The sequence below is a fragment of the Microcaecilia unicolor genome, chromosome 2, assembly GCF_901765095.1.
Source record: "Microcaecilia unicolor chromosome 2, aMicUni1.1, whole genome shotgun sequence".
In the NCBI taxonomy this organism is placed as follows: domain Eukaryota; kingdom Metazoa; phylum Chordata; class Amphibia; order Gymnophiona; family Siphonopidae; genus Microcaecilia; species Microcaecilia unicolor.
In genome coordinates, this window is record NC_044032.1 from 19,115,481 (window position 1) to 19,136,209 (window position 20,729).

The 20,729-nt window shown below is 44.6% G+C and overlaps 1 protein-coding gene across 1 annotated transcript in view; it reads left to right on the forward strand.

The window, feature by feature from the left end:
• Positions 1 to 16,302, forward strand: part of FANCG (FA complementation group G) — an 80,319-nt gene extending 64,017 nt beyond the window's left edge. Inside the window, exons 11-14 of the mRNA XM_030192826.1 lie at positions 3,905 to 3,945; positions 8,970 to 9,134; positions 12,625 to 12,751; positions 14,807 to 16,302. Of these exons, the coding sequence (XP_030048686.1) occupies positions 3,905 to 3,945; positions 8,970 to 9,134; positions 12,625 to 12,751; positions 14,807 to 14,924 (451 nt within the window). The 3' untranslated portion in view covers positions 14,925 to 16,302. The remainder of the gene's footprint in view (positions 1 to 3,904; positions 3,946 to 8,969; positions 9,135 to 12,624; positions 12,752 to 14,806) is intronic.
• The last annotated feature ends 4,427 nt before the right edge of the window (positions 16,303 to 20,729 follow it).

Genomic DNA, 20,729 nt, shown 5'->3' on the forward strand with positions numbered 1-20,729 from the left:
ACCCTCCTTTCCCCTGCCCTCCATCCACCCATGTCCAGCAGTGACCCTCCTGTCCCCTGCCCTGCATGCACCCATACCCAGCGACCTTTCTCTCCCCTCCATCCACAAATGCCCAGCGACTCCCTTCTCTCCCCTGCCACCCCCTCCCGAGTTGTTCGGTGAATTCTCCTCCCTCCGGATCCGGTCCCTCACGTCACCGACCCGACCTGACTCTCTGAATTCTTCGGGGCAGGCAGTCTTGCCTGCCCGCTGCCAGCACTGACTCTCCCCCGCTGGTGCTGCCGATTCGCGCTTCAAAATGGCCGCCAAGACTTCAGCAGAAGTCTTGCGAGGCCGCCTCTGGAAGTCTCGGCGGTCATTTTTAAAGTGCAAACCGGCAGCGCCAGTGGGGGAGAGTCAGTGCTGGCAGCGGGCAGGCAAGACTGCCTTCCCCGAAGAATTTGAAGAGTCAGGTCGGTGACGTGAGGGACCGGATCCGGAGGGAGGAGAGCCAGCTCGCGCGTTTCAACAACCGGCTCGCAAGAGCCGAGCAAAGTTAACAACCGGCTCTTGCAAGCCGGTGTGAGCCAGCTCCAGCACACCACTGAATAGTACTGGCATTTATGCAGCCCCCCCCCCCGTGTATGAAGGTTGCCCACCCCTGAGGCAGAATGAAGTGGTTACTGAAAACCTGAACTATAAAGTAACCGTGGCCATAGCACTGTTTATTCCAAGTTTTGTATATTTGTATGGGTTTGCGGTCATATAGGTGTTTGATAATAGTGTTTTATTAAAAACATATACTACAGATCTCACCGTGACCTCTCTAACCTCATCTCTATTCCTCTACTCCCCTCCTCTTCTCTGCCCTTCTCTTGCGCCCTATGGAATGCCCGCTCTATCTGTAACAAACTCCCCTATATCCAGGACCTCTCTATCTCGCGTCACCTCCATCTGCTCGCCATAACAGAAACCTGGCTTTACCCTGATAACTCTGCTTCAGTCGCAGCCCTGTGCCATGGCGGTTATCTATTTTCACATACTCCTCGCCCTGCTGGCCGTGGGGGCGGTGTTGGACTACTTCTCTCTCCCTCCTCCAGATTTCAACCCCTTCTTCCACCTCAATCTCACTGTTTTTCCTCCTTTGAAGTCCACTCTATCCGCCTTTTCTCTCCTCTGCCTCTTCGAATAGCGGTCATTTATCGTCCCCCTGATAAGTCCCTTTCATCCTTTCTCAGTGACTTTGATGCCTGGCTTGCCTTCTTCCATGATCCTTCCTCCCCCTCTCTCATCCTTGGTGACTTTAATATTCCTGCTAATGATCCTTCCAACTCTTATATTTCCAAGTTACTCGCTTTAACGTCGTCCTTTAATCTCCAACTATGCTCCACCTCCCCCACTCATCAAAATGGTCACTGTCTTGATCTCATCTTCTCCTCCAGCTGTTCACCCTCTAGTTTCCTTGCCTCCGATCTTCCCCTCTCTGATCACCATCTTATAACTTTCACACTTAAATCTCCTCCCTCCCAGTCCCGTCCTATCCTATCTAATTTATCTAGGAATCTTCACGACATTGACCCTTCATCTCTATCCTCCCATGTTTCAAACCTCCTCTCTACTGTGGCACCATCCACGTCTGTCAACGAGGCTGTTTCTTCTTACAACAATACTCTATCCTCTGCCTTAGACACTCTTGCACCTTTGATGACCCGCCCTGTAAGGCGTACAAAACCCCAACCTTGGCTGACTTCTAATATCCGCTACCTACGTTCCTGTACCCGCTCCGCCGAACGCCTCTGGCGGAAATCTCGGGCCCTTGCTGATTTCTTACACTTTAAGTTCATGCTGACCTCCTTCCAATCTGCTCTTTTACGTGCCAAACAGGATTATTATATCCAACTGACCAACTCTCTTGGCTCTAATCCTCGACTTCTCTTCACCACATTGAACTCTCTCCTCAAGGTGCCCCCTCCCCCAACTCCCCCTTCATTATCTCCTCAGACCCTTGCTGAATTCTTTCACAACAAGGTTCAAAAGATAAACCTTGCTTTCTCTACCTCACCACCTCTCCCTCCACTAGTCCGTTCCCCTCTCTCTCCTTCCCCTCATTCCCTTTCCTCCTTTCCTGAAGTTACTATTGAGGAAACTACACTTCTCCTGTCTTCCTCAAAATGTACCACCTGTTCCTCTGATCCCATTCCCACCCACCTTCTTAATGCCATCTCTCCTGCTCTTATTCCTTTTATCTGTCACATTCTCAACCTCTCACTTTCCACTGCGACTGTCCCTGCTGCCTTTAAACATGCTGTGGTCACACCTCTCCTTAAGAAGCCTTCACTTGACCCTACTTGTCCCTCTAATTACCGACCCATCTCCCTCCTTCCTTTTCTCTCCAAATTACTTGAGCGTGCTGTTCACCGCCGCTGCCTTGATTTTCTCTCCTCACATGCTATTCTTGACCCATTACAATCTGGTTTTCGCCCTCTCCACTCAACCGAAACTGCGCTTACTAAAGTCTCCAATGACCTATTACTGGCTAAATCCAGAGGTCAATATTCCATCCTCATTCTTCTTGATCTTTCCGCTGCTTTTGACACTGTCGATCACAGCATACTTCTCGATACCCTGTCCTCACTTGGATTCCAGGGCTCTGTCCTTTCCTGGTTCTCTTCCTACCTCTCCCTCCGCACCTTTAGTGTTCACTCTGGTGGATCCTCTTCTACTTCTATCCCTCTGCCTGTCGGCGTACCTCAGGGTTCTGTTCTTGGTCCCCTCCTCTTTTCTATCTACACTTCTTCCCTTGGTTCATTAATCTCATCCCATGGCTTTTCCTACCACCTCTATGCTGATGACTCCCAAATCTACCTTTCTACCCCTGATATCTCACCTTGCATCCAAACCAAAGTTTCAGCGTGCTTGTCTGACATTGCTGCCTGGATGTCTCAACGCCACCTGAAATTAAATATGACCAAAACCGAGCTTCTCATTTTCCCCCCCAAACCCACCTCCCCGCTCCCCCCATTTTCTATTTCTGTTGATGGCTCTCTCATTCTCCCTGTCTCCTCAGCTCGAAACCTTGGGGTCATCTTTGACTCTTCTCTCTCCTTCTCTGCTCATATCCAGCAGACCGCCAAGACCTGTCGTTTCTTTCTTTACAACATCCGTAAAATCCGCCCCTTTCTTTCCGAGCACTCTACCAAAACCCTCATCCACACCCTTGTCACCTCTCGTTTGGACTACTGCAATCTGCTTCTTGCTGGCCTCCCACTTAGTCACCTCTCCCCTCTCCAGTCGGTTCAAAACTCTGCTGCCCGTCTCATCTTCCACCAGGGTCGCTTTACTCATACTACCCCTCTCCTCAAGACTCTTCACTGGCTCCCTATCCGTTTTCGCATCCTGTTCAAACTTCTTCTACTAACCTATAAATGTATTCACTCTGCTGCTCCCCAGTATCTCTCCACACTCGTCCTTCCCTACACCCCTTCCCGTGCACTCCGCTCCATGGATAAATCCTTCTTATCTGTTCCCTTCTCCACTACTGCCAACTCCAGACTTCGCGCCTTCTGTCTCGCTGCACCCTACGCCTGGAATAAACTTCCTGAGCCCCTACGTCTTGCCCCATCCTTGGCCACCTTTAAATCTAGACTGAAAACCCACCTCTTTAACATTGCTTTTGACTCGTAACCACTTGTAACCACTCGCCTCCACCTACCCTCCTCTCTCCCTTCCCGTTCACATTAATTGATTTGATTTGCTTACTTTATTTATTTTTTGTCTATTAGATTGTAAGCTCTTTGAGCAGGGACTGTCTTTCTTCTATGTTTGTACAGCGCTGCGTATGCCTTGTAGCGCTATAGAAATGCTAAATAGTAGTAGTAGTAGTGAATATCAGACCACTAACACTTTTATCTTCCTCTCCCTCTAGGTGTATAAATTTACTTTTCAAAGTGCAGTTTATAAGAACAGGTAAGATTTGTTCTTGTGAAACACAACTAGGATGTGAGCCCATTCATTCCCTGTGGTTTCTCACGTACACACTCTCCCCCAGGGTTCTTTTGGGCAGAGTGATTTTTCTGAATTTGGTAAAATCTGAGCTGATTGCTTTATCAGCAGTACACCATGGTACCTCTAGCAGGCTGAATGGGTCAGTATAGTGGTCTTCTTTGAACAGTCTACCAATTATGCAGGATTCCAAATTAGGAATAACAGAACGAGCATTCTGTGAAAACCACTATCAGGCATATTTTCAAAGCACTTAGCCTTCCAAAGTTCCATAGGTTTCTATAGAACTTTGGAAGGCTAAGTGCTTTGAAAATATGCCTCATTGTCTTTCTACCTAATGTCAAAAAGATTGCACATGGATACAGGGGTCCCCACCACCACCAGAACACAGGGGACCGTGAGGCTAGGCAGAGATGGTTCACTGGCCTTTTAAAGCTGGTAAATGTTTCAAGGGGCAATATTCAGACTGTGGTCAGTTTTTCTTTAAATGCTGGCTGTTGCTGGCTGAATCAGACCTGAATATTCAGTGCAGGTCCCTATCCAGGTACTTGGGAGGCAGTACCCAGATAGCTTTCCAGTTAACTGTTCTAAATTATCCAGGTACCACTGCCAAATATCCCAGCTCTGCCCTGACTCCACACTCGGACCATGCTGGCAGTAACTGGATAGTGCCACGGTGGTCAGAAAGTGCAGCTGACTATCTTATCTGGTTGGTTATATGTCTCTCAGTTTCATGTGCAGACTCAATCGGTTCTAGTTAGCTAGGTAAGAGTCTTTCCTGCCTGGACAACCAGTGTTGAATATCGACCCCAAAGTCTTTCTCCTGTTCTGCTATCATCTACTGATTCACATCAAGAGGCTTTCAACACCTGGAAACCTGTAAGTTAGTCAAGCTATGTAGGGCAACACCATTTACCCCAGTATAATTCAAAAATATCTACTGTTAAGCCCTAGTCTGCTCAGGGCCAGGTTGCTCATGGATTTTGGGCAGTGAGCAAGGAAAGGTGATATAAGAGCAAAATAGCATAGAAAGAGGAGCAAAGGCACTTTGGCATCAATGTAATAAACAGCACTTAAATGATGATTTGCTTTCTCTGTGCTAAACTTATGTCCAATGCATAAAGGATTTAGCATGCACAAAAATCTGCCCCAAGTGGGAAATAAAAGGATGAGCTAATTTTAGCGCATTTTTCTTGCAAATGCATGCAAACGAGTTGAATATGGAATTCCAGTGCAGCTATGTGTGGTAAAAAATAGCATACAGTTGTACTTTCATTTCCCAACCCCTGAAGTGGATTCTTATGTTCATTTAATACTATCCAGCTTATAATCAAAAGTGATCGCCGGCCATCTTCCGACATAAATTGGGAGATGGCCAGCGATTTCTTAAAAGCGGCGAAATCGGTATAATCGAAAGCGGCATTTTTGACAGCATCGCCGCTTTCCCGTCGCTTCGCCGGCGAAAGTTCAAGGGGGCGTGTCGGTAGATTAGCGAAGGCGGAACATGGGCAGGCATGGGCGTGGCTACCAGATGGCCGGCTTTCGCCGGTAATGGGAAAAAAAAAAAGCGGCGTTAAGCAGTATTTTGCCGGCTTTACTTGGTCCTTTTATTTTCACGACCAAGCCTCAAAAAGGTGCCCCAACTAACCAGATGAGCACTGGAGGGAATGGGGGATGACCTCCCCATACTCCCCCAGTGGTCACCAATCCCCTTCCAAACTAAAAAAATAAAACTAAAAACCTTTTTTCCAGCCTGTATGCCAGACTCAAATGCCGTACCCACCTCCATGACAGCAGAATGTGTGTTATCCTCCGACAGGCTTTCCCTGGTTGCGATGTGGCTCTGGGGTGAGTGTGACACCTTTTCTGTTAGGTGCCCTGCAGAGAGTCATATTACCAATGCATTGTGGTGGGTGTAGGGTACTGGGCTCTACTCCCATGGTGCTTTTCCCCCCTGCTAACTGGGTCAGAGTGTGCCCTGTTTTGTTTCCTGTTGTAGTCCATGCGGTAGTGGCCATTTTTGTAAGCCAGTTTTAGTTCCCTTTCCTGTGTTACCCACGTTAGAGAACGTAGTTCTTACCTTGAATGGTGCTGAAAGAGGGCATTGTACACCATTGTGCCAGCTCTGACCTACTGCTAATCTTAGTACCAGGGGACTCTTTGCCAGTGGGGCACAACCTCTGATCTGCAGTTAACTGTGAGTAAACGTGGTTATTTCAAGAAAGGACCTTTTTCAGAGAGATTAGTCTTCAGGTGTGAATTGGTGTGCCAAAGTTATACAGCAGCAATAAGTCCTAGAGGCTGTATGCAGGTCCCTGGAGCAATTTTAGTGGGTGCAGTACATTTGTGGGTAGTGGGTTTGGGGGGCTCAGCTCCCAAAGTAAGGGAGCTATGCACGTGGTGGGAGCTTTTCTGAAGTCCACTGCAGTGACACCTAAGGTGGCTGGTTGGTGTCCTGGCATGTCAGGGGGGCCAGTGCACTAAAAATGCTGGCTCCTCCCACGGCGAAATGCCTTGAATTTGGCCGGAGTTTGAGATGGCCGACTTAACTTTCCATTATCGCTGAAAAACAAACCCGGCCATCTCAAACCCGGCGAACTCCACGGCATTTGGCCGGGCTAAACCGTATTATCAGAAAAAAAGATGAGCGGCCATCTTTTTCGATAATACGGTTCCGGCCAGCTGTAGCGCTGCCGCCAACATAGGTCGCCGGCGATCTATTTGGTCGGCGACGTTCGATTATGCCCCTCCACGTGTACTAAATAGAAATTTGAAAAAAAACAATCGCCCATCTACAGACCTGGGGTGGGGGGGCAATTTTATAAGGATGCCTCCATTTAGGTGCCCTGATGCTGCGCAATGAGAGCCTATTCTTTAGTGGCTTCTGGGCAACCCAATAACCCAGAATCAGCATGCCTAACATTACGTGCCCACAGTTACACAACTGACAGCCCCTCCCATATCCTATCCATGCTCTAACCATGTATGTGCCCCTCCACTTAGGCAAGCCATTATACAATAACATTCGGTTGCCCTGCTATCACTTTTGTGGATAAATGCACACTTAATGCATGTGACAGTATTCTGCACATTTACCTGCTTAAGTGGCATGTAAACATGGGCACCCTCTTATAGAATTGCTTTTATGATTCCTTGCAGAATATCCCCACCCATTCCCTAGGCTGGTCTGACCACTGTACTGACCCACAATTGTGCAATGAAGAATTTATACAGAATTCCCCACCTGTGCAGAGTTCTCTGCAGGCAAATGCACTGGTGCAGCATGGCTGGCTTCCCTCCCTCCCTCCGTGCCACAATCGAGAAGGAGGTGCACGGCTATACAACGAGCCACTTCCTCCTCCTCTGCTCCTCTGCCGCATTTTTATTTTTGTTACATTTGTACCCCGCGCTTTCCCACTCATGGCAGGCTCAATGCGGCTTACATGTGGCAATGGAGGGTTAAGTGACTTGCCCAGAGTCACAAGGAGCTGCCTGTGCCTGAAGTGGGAATCAAACTCAGTTCCTCAGTTCCCCAGGACCAAAGTCCACCACCTTAACCACTAGGCCACTCCTCCACTCCATTTGTCCCAACTATTCATTTAAACAGGCACAGCATGGCCTAGTTCAGTCTGGGGGGGAGGGGGAGAGAAGTAAGCATTATTAACTAGTTTTCATAGCGTACAACCCTTTTCCCATATTTATTTATTTATGTATGTATTATTTTATTGCATTTGTATCCCACATTATCCCACCTCTTTGCAGGCTCAATATGTTTTAAACTGAAACTTTCTCTAGAGGTAGAAAAGTTTCCTCTTCCTCTGTCATTGATCCTCTATCGTGTTGCACTTTATTTTATGATATTATTTGATCTTGATGTTTTTTTTCCAATAAATTTTCAATATCAAACACGAAGCAGTTGTGTGAAGCTATCAAATACAAAGCCAGATATAAGATACTCACCCCCCCACCCTCACTAATCTGTCCAACTTCGACCATTCTTCATTATCTTTGTCAAATGTACTCTATTTGTCTGTTAAGTTACCGTTTTTTTGTCTATTAATTTTACCATTTCCCCAATTAACCTCAATTTTTAAAGTCCAGTCATGAAGTGAAGGGCCTTCTTGTGCTTTTCAGAAAGTTGCAATAACACATTTTGCTGCAGCCAATCCCTTCTTTTCAGCCATTTATTTCCTTGACAATTACCCAGACCTAATAAACTATGTTTTGTTGTTCTTTGGATACTTATCCCTCCAACATCTTCCAAATGCTTCAAAATATTCATCTAAAATTGTTGCAATGCAGAACAAGACCACCTGATCTTATGTTTTTTTAATCTCATGTTTTTTTTATTGTTTTAGTGCATTTGTGTGTGTGTGTTTTGTTTTTTTTGTTTTTTAATTGGATGGCCATATTATGAATATGTGTATAAATAGCTTTTGGTCCTTGCTCCTCCAAATAGCTCTGTTTCTTTTTTAGTAACTTCCAGCTCAGAATGCAGTGGAGTAGCCTAGTGGTTAGAGGGCTGGACTTTGGTCCTGGGGAACTGGGTTCGATTCCCACTGCAGGCACAGGCAGCTCCTTGTGACTCTGGGCAAGTCACTTAACCCTCCATTGCCCCAGGTACATATTATACACAGGTACTTATTTGTAAGCCGCATTGAACCTGCTATGAGTGGGAAAGCGCGGGGTACAAATGTAACAAAAATAAAAAAAAATCTTAGTTTCAAAGCTGTCTGTCTTTCTGCCTGACTTTGGCAGTGTCAAACTAGTACACAAGAGTGTTTGTTGAAAAGATTTAGACTTCTCAACACCTCTCTGACCACATTTTTGGAACAATGTTTGCATTCTTTATGAGGAAGATAGTTTGCTTGTGGTGGGAGTTGGGTTGGAAAGGAGAGACAAGGTGTTTATAACTTTCCATGGATCTCATGAATGAGAACAGAGCGAAGGTTTATTTCAGCTGCGCTCCCCCTCTGGCTATTTTCTAGGTACAGCTAGTGATGAAATGGCACAAGAGGGTCTCTACAGACAGGAGCAGGTGCTGCAGGCTTTGAAATCACTTGCTCTCCTGGGAAGAGGTTGCCAGTTCTTGCAGTTGGGGAAGGACAAGGATGCACTGAGGGATTTACAGCTCAGCCTGCAGGCGAATCCAGGTACAGTGAAGGGAGTAGACTGAATAAAAAAAATTTTAACATTACTGCTACTCACATAAAGTAGATGCTTACTGATGGTGCTAACTTAAAAAACACTTTGAGTTGTATCTAATATTACATATTGAATATGTTTCCTGTAACATAATTGTAACCTTACCCTTTTTATAAGGGTGTAAAATCAAATCTGAATGTTAAAAGTAATATAACTGTTATCAAGACCTTGTCAAACCAGGAGTGCCCAGTGCAGGAATTGGTGGTTTTCCCCTAAAACTTTCTTTCCTTTGCAATTCTTGAACTGACAGGGGGCAGCATAACTGTTTTTCCTTAGGCTACCCTGCAGATTGTGGTGAGACGCTTGCAAAACTGTAACTCGGAATAGACTTGGATAATATGTTTTTCAAGTACCCTAAAGAGCTATAAGATTTTATTATTCTGCAGTGTCATTCAACAGAAAGCTATGACTTTGTGCCCTAATTGGTCCAGCTCATACAGAACTAGTCTCAAATTTGCTAGAAGTGTTGCATTTTGGCTGGGAATTTGGAGGAAATGGACATGTGCTAACACCCCGTACCAGCCTCTACACCTCTGTGAGGACTGGATATCCTGAACTTTCCCATGCACTGGCTATATAGAGTGATATCTGTATAATCCTGACTATTTTACCAGTTGGCTGTTTGCAGAATTAAATCTTATTGTTCTTGTTCATTGTTTCCAAATGTTAATAAACTTTATTTATTTATTTATAGTACATTTCTACCCCACATTTTCCCACACACGCAGGCACAATGTGGCTAACATGGGAAAAGGAAAAATGACAGTACAATAAGAGAAAATGGTAAGAGACAAGAATAGAGCAGAAAGGGGAAAGGTGCAAAACAGATATAGGGGTGAGGAAGGGAGACTATTGGTCGAGAAGAGTGTGAGGGGAATAGACCAGTCCAAATAGATGGGTTTTCAGCAGCCCCTTGAACAGGTGATGATCATTTTGCAGTTTTAAGCATTTCAGCAAAACATTCCAATTCTTGGCACAGGAGTATTGGAAGAAGATCTTCTTGTACTTGACGCCTCTGCAATTTGGGAAGTGCAGATTGAGATACAACCTTGAGGTGGCAACTGCATTTCTGGGCGGTAGGTCAATAAAGTGAAGCGTATATTCCGGAGCCTGTCCGTATATGATTTTATGGGTTAAGGAGCAAATTTTGAAAGAGATACGATCCCTCACAGGCAACCAGTGGAGAAGGAAACGCAGAGGTTGCGCGTGCTCGAAATGCGATTTTCCTAGGATCAGTCTCGCCGCTGTGTTTTGTGCAGTCTGGAATTTTCGCAAAAGATATCCAGGGCAACCTGCATAAATCCCGCTGCAGTAGCCCAGGTGAGATAGCACCAACCAATGAACAAGGGTGTGAAACAGATCTCTGGTTAGGCAATATCTGACCTGCCGAAGCCGCCACATCGCATTGAACATTCTCTTAGTGATAGCACGTACCTGGTCGTCCAGATGCAAATGTTTATCCAAGATCACCCCAAGGAGCTTTAGGCTGCTAGATAGAGGGAGAACATAGTCATTTATAGTGAGGGTGTCTGTAGGGACTGAATAGTATGGGGAGTGGAGAATAAGTTTATTAACTATCTATGTTTTTGTATTTTGTCAGTAGGTGCATTTCTATGAACTGTTTGATATCCTGAGTTTTTTTTTGTTTTTTTTTTGGGGGGGGGGTTGTGAGGCCTCTGTATCTCTAGAAGCTATTGGGGAATAACTTTTTATGGCAGAGGACTCATTCAGAGGCAAAGGAGAATGCAGTTGGTGAGTGAGTGTTAGCCAGTGTATGGGGCACATTGCCAAGTTCAAACGAGGCCTGAGGAGAAGAAACTAGATGTGGCCCTGAGGAGTTACATGACATGCCCAGTTCTGGTCTTTGAAGGCAACATGCCAAGCAAAGGATAGTAGAGAAAAAACCTGTCTCAGATGGTGTCCACAATGAAGTCTTTATTCAAATCAGTAAAATGAGCGACCTGACACGAGTCATGTTTCGGCCCTACCGGCCTGCATCAGGGGTCTAGGAATCTGTAAGACAGTATATATTCCTAGAACAGTTGGATTACAGCCAAATCTGTCACTCAAACCAAAAATTGCTAGGATGCAGTCTCTATGTCAAACGCTGTCCAAGTGGATTCCTCCAGGTCCACCTGATCCTGCTATTTTCACACTTTATAAGTGCGTCCTTGCAGATTTCGAGAATCTTCTGATTGCATCAATACTTGCCAATTGTTACCCCCAAAACACTGCTTACTCCCTATCCAAACCTACTTAATTACCTGCTTGGGGTTTGCTGAATGGCTCTGTTACTTGTGGCCCTTGAGGATGATGTGTATCCATGACACAACCATATAGCCATTGAGGGTCGCATCTGAGCACAGGATTTTTTTTCAGTGGTGCTCAAAGTGTGCTGCCAGCCATTCTGATGCTGCATGGAAAACCACAATCACTTCAGTGGTACTGGCTGGAGGATCTTTAATCTTAACTGACCATGCTTGTGGCTACTCACCGCTTGGCAGGTGGGCAGTGTTATGTGATGTGATCTGTCATATGACAGTGGGGCCTGTTATAGCAGTGTGATAGCTTATCCTGAGCTAGCAGATCAGTAAGTCTGGTCCACTGTATTCCCCCATCATATATCTACTGGACCCCAAATTAATTTAGTGTATTAGTCTGTGCAGTTTGGGGACAATTTTCAAATAGCCCATATATTTGAAAAGGACAGGCAACTTTTACCATGCATTGTTTATAACTAACTTCCAAAGGGAAAATTAGCATGTGGAAAGTGCTTATGCTGAAAGGACCTACATAATTTGCACCTGCTATAACATAGTAGATGACGGCAGAAAAAGACCTGCACAGTCCATCCAGTCTGCCCAATAAGATAAACTCATATGTACTACTTTTTGTGTATACCCTACCTTGATTTGTACCTGTCCTTTTCAGGGCACAGACTGTATAAGTCTGCCCAGCACTAGCCCCGCCTCCCAACCACCAGCCCCACCTCCCACCACCAGCTCTGGTACAGACCGTGTAAGTCTGCCCAGCACTATCCCCGCCTCCCAACCACCAGCCCCGCCTCCCACCACCGGCTCTGTTATTTTTGTGACCAGCTGAGGAGAAGGGTAAAGTATTGTGCATATTTTTGAAAATTCTTTGTATATTTGCTGTTTACACATCTGACCTAAACATAACCCAAGGGGAGTGTCTTTTTAACCCAGCTAAAGGCATATGCTCTGTGGAAGTGTGTGTGTGTACTTCTAGCTGGATAAGGGAGGGACATTTTCAGACAGGGCAATTTATCCAAGTAATTGGCTTTGAAAATTGCTCTGCCCTTCATAAGAGTGGTTTTGTTGCTCTTTTTGTCTCCCTGCTCCTTCTCCATACACTGTTGTTTTTACTTCCCCCATACTCTTAAAGCTGAGCATCTCTTTGCTCGTTTCTGCTGTGCAGGCCACTCGGAAGCCATTCAGAATCTGCTGGAAGTTTTGTGGAGGCTGGGCAGGAAGCAGGAGGCTGCAATGTATTGGCAGAAATTTCAGAGTGCATCGGTGCCAGCAGCTGCGCAGCAGGAGAGGAGGTGCGTCTTAGTAAATGGAGTTCTTTATATGTTTGTAAAACACTAAATGATTAAATTATGGTCCTCCAGCAGATTTGGCAGTACCAGCTCCTTTGTTTTCTTCCTGTTAAGATATGCTTGGGTTTGCTTTTTTTTTTTAATGTTGGAATGCCTTAGCTCTGTTTTGTTCCAGTAATATAAGTTCCATCTTACTACAGGATGGTTCAAATTCTTTTTCCCTATTTGGTTATACTTAGGAGTTTTCTAATCAGAGGAAGGGACTTTTCTGACCAGAGAATGGGAACTGCCAGTCTTGCAACAGTAATTCTTAGTCTCAGTTTTAGCAGGAAAGCACCGTCCCCTTCATTCTATAAACGTGCCTGAATTTAAACACAGGTTGCACGTGTAAATTTATATTTTACACGAAGAGCAAACTCAATAATTTGACACTCGCCTACTTTAAAGTTTGCTAATAGAGGAGAAAAGGCACAGAAGTGTTAATGACTTTTATATAGAACAAAAACAAAACCTCAAAGCTCCACACAACACCCGATCACATATAGTACTTAATAGTGTTGCTGTTTTAGGAGTCCTTTTTACTATTTATTTATCACATTTGTATCCCACATTTTCCCACTGATTGTGGGCTCAAAGTGGCTTACAATAATATTGTAATAAAGTTACAATGTAGTGAAGTACAATTTTGCAATTAAGAGCAAGATAGAAATAACAATTGAACAGCAATTGGTATTGAGAATAAGATAGAATTAATAATTAATCAATAATAAAGGAAGAAAGTAGTAACGTGTAATTAGTGTCCATTGGATCATATAATAGTAAGGGATAATTCTAATTATGTTGAACCTGGGGAATAGGCCTTCTTAAACAATACTGATTGCAATGATTTCCTAAAGTTTAGGTAGTTCTGGGTACTATCATCAGTAGCTTTTATAAAAAGAAAAAAAAAAAACAACAACAAAACAAACAAAACTCCACCTCGGGAGAAAATACTGTTCTGAAAAACACACACACACACCCCTCCCCCTCTGTGACTGCTGTATTTTATAAATTTTGAAAAATACTATTCCTAATCTTTTACACACTAAACCTATTCATTCTCTGTATATACAGTGCAAAACACATCTTGCTGATCTCGCAGCCTTCTATATCTCCAACGTACTGGAGAAAGCCAACCTTTCTGCAGACGTTGTGTTTTAGGGGTCCTTCAGTTTTCTCCATGTTTCACTGAACCTTTCACAAAAATCAAAAAAGGAAAAAAAAAAAAAGCCCCTGACAGTGGCACCACTGTTTAGCAAGATCCCAGTTATTTGTTTCACTATTTTATTGAAAACTATACAGGATTTAAATAATCACCCTTTGAAAGGTTTTATGATGTGAGGAGAGCGTTTTGAATAGCTATTGATTGCAGGCAGTTTCAGATTCATGGCTCTGGGATTGTGGTTTAGTCCTTACTGAATAACTTCCATTATCGCCCATAATTTCACTAATTTTGGGTGCTTATCCTTTATCCGTTTCTTCTTGTGTTTGAGTGGATTTTGTATATTCTTAATGATATGAGAATTATTTTGAGGCAGGCTGTCATCTTACAAGGCAAAATACCTTTTTGGCATTTCTTCAGTCCATATCTCCCAAAGCACATAGCTTTGTGCTAAATAGATTTCAAAATGCTCATCAAGGCACTTGTTAGAGGGTTGGTTTTTTTTAATGGGAGGGTAGTGTGAGGGTGGGTACTGTACAGTCAGTGCTGGGTAGCTATAGATAGTTGGTGTGGGGTCATAAGAGCCAAGATCCTGTAATTACCATTGCTTGTATTTTAGAAGTATGTTAACCTTGGCTTTGATGGGTGGAGTTTCTTGGGGAGGGTGGGAGTTTACTGGGGGGAGTTTGTATAATTGGTTTACCGTACTTGTGAATGATAATGTACCATTTGTTGTGTGTGAATATCATTTTCAATTAAAAAAAAAAGATTTAAAGTAAAATGAGCATCCCAACCAGTATTCATATATAATAATAATCTTAAATAAAACACATTCTTTCTTTCTTTCTGTCTTCCAGAGCTCTCCCCTTGTACTTGCTTTCACAGTCGAAAAAGAGTTTTCCACTGGATGAAGCTTTAACTGGCAAAATACAAGATTATATCTCTGCCATCACTGAGGATGTGCCGTGGCCTTAAACTTTCTCTCCTTTTCTCATATTTACGAGCTCCTCCCAAACGCGTGGCCCTCTCTGGAATAAGAGGAAGAATCTGGTACAATATATAACACCACTCAGCTGCCTCACAAGGCCAGTTAGAACAGCACATAGAAGACTCTGATCTCCTTGGACAAAGATGTGTCTCCATAATTAGTGCTTCAACCTCATTCCTTGGGGCTTTGTATGGTGCTTAACTTTCACCTCGATACAGAGGCTTAAGGAGGAAAAGCAAAAATGACCAGAAACTAGTAGTTCTCTACTTGCCACGAGGTGCTGTCGCAGAGCTGGTGGGTCTGGCAGGTAGTATGGAGACCAGCTTGGGAAGAGACGCTGCTGTGTACTAGGGTAAGCTAGATTCCAGTTAGAACCAGAAGTTCCAGGTGCTCACCAAATGCCAAAGACCACAGTAGCTTCCTTACCTCTGTGCAGGTCTCTCCTAACTCCACTGATTCTCACCTGTTCAGCTATAAATATCAGGGACCTGTTTTATCAGTGAAGAACTGGACAGTAATTTTGGAAAGTCAAACACCTGGGTGGGTAGCCTAGAACTGTACAAATTATAGCAAATAATGGTAATTGTACTTTGCTGCTTTTTTTGTAACATATAAGAGTAAAATGGGAGTCGAGGATGAGAGGTTTGCTACTTGCAAGGGAGGGAGAGTGGGGAAGCAGATGAGAGACAGGACAGGAAAATGTACTCTTGCAAAGGAAAGGGGGTGAGTCAGGGGAAGGAATTCAGACTTTGGAAGCAGGGACTGTAAGGTAAATGTATTATTCTGGATCTAAATATGTTAAATTTATATAGATAGATCTTTGTTCTGCAAAGAGGACAAACTCCGCTGGACAGAATTCTTCTACATGTTCGAGACGTTTCTATAATGTACAGTACTGTGTAATTTATATACAATTCATCTTAAAACCAAAAGGAATTAAAATGTTTCCCTTTTTTGTGCATTGGGTCTGCCATTCTAGTTCATCAGTAAATGATATTTCTTCACACATGTGGTTTATTATGCAGCTTCTTCCAGTGAGGATAAAGGGCAGCCTCACCCCACAGAAGGACTCTGTTCTCTTTCCACCTAGTAATAGCTGAGAGAATCTTAGTCCTAGTGATGTCATTTAATTCCCATTTATGACTGCATGATATGAGCAGGGAGTACACTCTGCCCCAGACTCCAGTCTACTATTACAGATGTGAGAGCAAGAACATTCTTCTAACTGCAAAACTCCAGACATTTGCCCTGGAAGTTGTAGAAAACTAGTCCATGGGTTGATGCAAATTGGAACCGGGAGGGGGTTAAGCATGATGATTTTCTTTTTTTAACCAAATTTAGGATAATGTTATGTGAATTACAGATTACTTTACAATGGTGATATGGTGGGGGGGGGGGGAATGTGTTGGAGCAGTGATCTTCACTATTTTTGAAGCATCATGTTGGGATCATATTGGCAAAGCAACTTCAGTGTGAGAGCCAGGATCAGTGGTGGATAAAGTGAATGATGATAAATAAATTGCATTTATTTTATTACAAGTGCTTCATATAATGGCATCAAAGACATAAGCACAGTTTCAAATAATTACACAAACACAGAAGGGTGGGGGTGGAAGATAGGAAGCAGAGGAAAATGGAATGAGGAGGATGTGGTCAGCAGATCCATGAAGACAGCATTAATTGCTCAAATGCCGGATGGATCAACCACAGTGCTTGGACAAATTCAGATGAAGGTTTGAGAGGAGGGGGGGTTCCTCTCCAATAATGTAGCCAGTCAACTGCTCATCTGAACTCAGAGCAAAATGTGATCTTATAATCTGGTAAGAACTACAAGTGGAATATACAAGTTTTTTTTTTTTATAAATACAAATAAAAATTTGGTTCTCCAGTGAATGCCCCCCCCCCCAACACAAAGGCACCTGTCTTACTACAGATCCCTGTGGCCCTCTATGAGTCAACTTCTGCCACTAAGAAAATTGTCCATAGATTATTTTAATAATACTCAACACCCTCACAGCAAGGGTCAGCTACAGCAAGGGTCAGGGCTGCTGTTAGCCATGCTGGGGCCCAGGGCAGAAAATAAAGAAGCCCTCTCCTCTTTAATCTCCCCATCTGCCATTACAGTCTCACACTGACAGACCATCACCAAATACAGAACAAGGGATTACAAATTAGAAATAAAAATATGTAGACAAAAATTGAACTGAGAACCTCTACATTAAGTGCAACACGAGAAATAAAAACAAAAATGCATTTCCTTTTCTACTGAACAAAATAAAACTGAACATATTCCATTTAAAACATTCAAAATAAAATTATTTTTCTACCTTTTGTTGTCTGGACATTTTATTTTTCTATCACGTTGGTTTCAGTTTCTCCTTCCCACTTTCCCGTCGTCTTCTGCTAATTCTTCAAGCAACTGTTGTCCATTTGTCTTTTCTCTCCTCTCGTTCCATTTCCTCACTACAACTGCTTCTGAAATATTGATCTTTCCATTTTAGCTCTTTCCTTTGTTTTTTGTTTTTTTCTGCCTCTCTCCACTCAAATTTAACCCTCTTTCTAAACTTTTTCCTCCTTTTTACTTTTCAGATATCTATCAAATTTTCATCTCCTTTCACCCACTAGCTCACCCATATCCAAACTCATTCCTTCCCAGCCTTCCATTCCCTTCCATCTTCAATCTATGCACCATTACCATATTTCTACCACCTGTAATCACTATCCTCTCATTCATTTCATTACCATCTCCCCTCTCTTCACTCTCTCTTCACTCTCATAGCCTGACATCTCCCTTTTACCCCCTCCCTCCATTGTCCTGCATGTCTCTCTCTTACCCATTGTCCAGCATATCTCCCTTCTGCCCCTGGATCCAATATCTCCCTCTTCCCCCTCTCTTGTGCAGCATCTCTCCTTCCCTTTGCTCTACCTCTATGTCCAACATCTCTCCCATATTGTTCACTATCTCTTTCTTTCTTTCTCTTTCTCTCTCTCTCTCCCTGCCTTGAGCCCCTGGTCTAACATCTTTTTCTCACCCCTCCAGCCATGTTCAATATTTCCCTCTCTCATCTCTCACTCCCTTCCCTCCACTGTCATGTCCAACACTTTTTTCCTCTATCGTCCTTTGCCACTCCTCTGCAGCCTTTCCCTTCCTCTCCCCACCATAGCCATATCAAACAATTCTCCCTCTCTTTTCCTCCTGCATCTCTCCCTCCCCCATGTCAAACAATTATTTCTCCACCCCACCGTTTCACTCACTCGCTCTCTCCACCCCACCCCCTCTCACGGGGCAGGCCCAGGGCAAGGACACTGATGCCCAACCACTAGTTTCTCCTGGCCACTGCTGTAGTGTGGCGGCCTTGAGGAATTGCTGTAAGGCAGCTTTCATGCCCTTCCCTGCCTCTCTCCACCCCTACGTCCCACCGCGCCTGCAACGAAAATGGTTGTCCTCCCTGCCGGCGCTGCCTCGGCCCCTGCACGCTATCCTGCCTCTGTCCCTGCCTGCATTCTTTTCTTCGATCGTCGCTTCGCCGGCAGCGCTGCCATTCACTCAGGCAGCTCCGCTCCCCTCTGCCGCGTCCATCCAGCTCTTTCTGACGCACTTCCTGTTTACGTAGGGCCAGATGGACGCGGCAGAGGGGAGCGGAGCTGCCTGAGTGAATGGCAACGCTGCCGGCGATGCGACGATCGAAGAAAAGAATGCAGGCAGGGACAGAGACAGGGTAGCGTGCAGGGGCCGAGGCAGCGCCGGCAGGGAGGACAACCATTTTTGTTGCAGTGCGCCACATGCGAGGGATGTTGGGTGGGCCTGGGCCCGTCCAGGCCCACCCGTGGCTACGCCCCTGCCCCTACCACTGCAATTTCCCCACCCCTAGCTGTCTGTTCGTCTGTCCAATTTAGATTGTAAGCTCTGTTGAGCAGGGACTGTCTTTTCATGTTAATTTGTACAGCGCTGCGTAAGTCTAGTAGCGCTATAGAAATGTTTAGTAGTAGTAGTAGTAATCTGCAGTTGCCAGAATAGGGCTACTTGAGTGGGACTGTAGTGGCATTGGACACTAATAAGTTGTTTAACTGTTTGCTTTTCTATATTTTATATGGGAGTTCCTTTTTCTTTAATGACCAGCCCCAATCCCAGCCGGGAGCAGCATAGCCGTTGTGTCGGGGGGGGGGGGGGCATCTGCTGGACTTTCAGCCCCCCCCCCCCCCGTGTCACTGTTCATAAGTGTGTGGGGGGGGGGGGGTAAGACCTATACTACTGGGTTTCCTAGTTGATTGGGGCTGGTCAATGGGTTTGGGGGGGGGGACCGCAAGTTGGCTACAACTTGTAGAAGCTCGGGTAGAAGGCTATTCACTTTCACTGCTTTTCACTGTGCCACGACATTTGCAGGCAGTGTGGTGAATTCTGGGTTGCTCTCCCATGATGGCTGACACAGTAGGTGTGGCAGCAGGTGTGTGGGGCACTCAAAATATGTGGTGATGTAATTTCTCTGATGTCTCCCTTATGGAATAATCCACATATATCTTATTTGCACTTTCTCTCCTAAAATGGGAGAATGGGAATTACAGGGTTGCAATTTCTCTGGCAACTGAAAAAGGAGGTGACCTTAAAGATTTTAGGTCCCTGGCCCAGGAGTTTTTGTTATAACCCCTCTGAATGAATGTCTGTTGGCAATTTTGTGCAGTATTGGCTTGTTTACGCAGGCGTGGCTGGCAAGAATGAAGACTCACACCTATACAAAGGTGTTCCCAGGCACACCTGGGAGGTGGATTTCTAGATTTTATTGCACAATGCCAGATGACTACCTCCACTGTGCCTCTGATGTAGTTAGTTTATGTTTAATGACATTTGCTAAAATTGCTTTTTTTTTTTTTTTTTAATTTTTGAAGTCTTTATTGAAGTATAGAATACAGAACAAAAAGAAACAACACTTCAATTCAACTCAGCTCATATCAATACAATCTACAATAAGTGTTTCATCAATGACAATCTGAAATAGATAGTGAAATTCTGTGTCCACTTAAATTTAGGTCAAATTACACTTCAAAACATTTTTGATTTTATTATTAACCTTATCCGCCCCCCCCCCCCCCCCCCCCCCCCTTGACCTACCCCCTCCCGAGCCTTGTTACCTTCATCAAACATTTGCATTCACAAAAGGTTTCCAGGCTTTTTCCCACTTTGGCAAGATTTTATGTTTAATCGCTATCAATCTCTCCATTTCACAAATATATTTCACTTTCGTAATCCAGGACACCAATGAGGGGACCCGCACCACTTTCCACTGCTGAGCCAAATTCAAGCGGGCAGCGTGCAAAGACCCTCTCACCAGAACCCACTGATCAGCTGTAAGCCCTGCTGGCCTCCGGCCCAAGACGAAAGTCAAAGGATGCCACTGCACAGCCCTTCCCGTCCAGACCTGAATGCGCGCCCACACACTTTTCCAATATGCCTGCGCTTTAGGGCATGTCCACCAGATGTGGCCCATAGTTCCTACTCCTCCACACTGTCTCCAACAGTCCTTTGAAACATGGTTATACATACGGTGCAGCCTTAGCGGGGTAAGATACCATCTATAAAATATTTTAATGGCATTCTCCTTTACTGCTACGGCCCGGGAGGAGCGCAAAATCGTCCTCTCAAGCCTAAGCCAGTCCACGTCTGGTAATGTGAAATTTAATTCCTGTTCCCACCTCCGCCTATGTAATGTATATGGCTTAATCTGTGTGCCCACTAATTCATATAGGTGAGTAATCATACCCCTCATGGGCCTTGGATTTACACACACCTCCTTCAG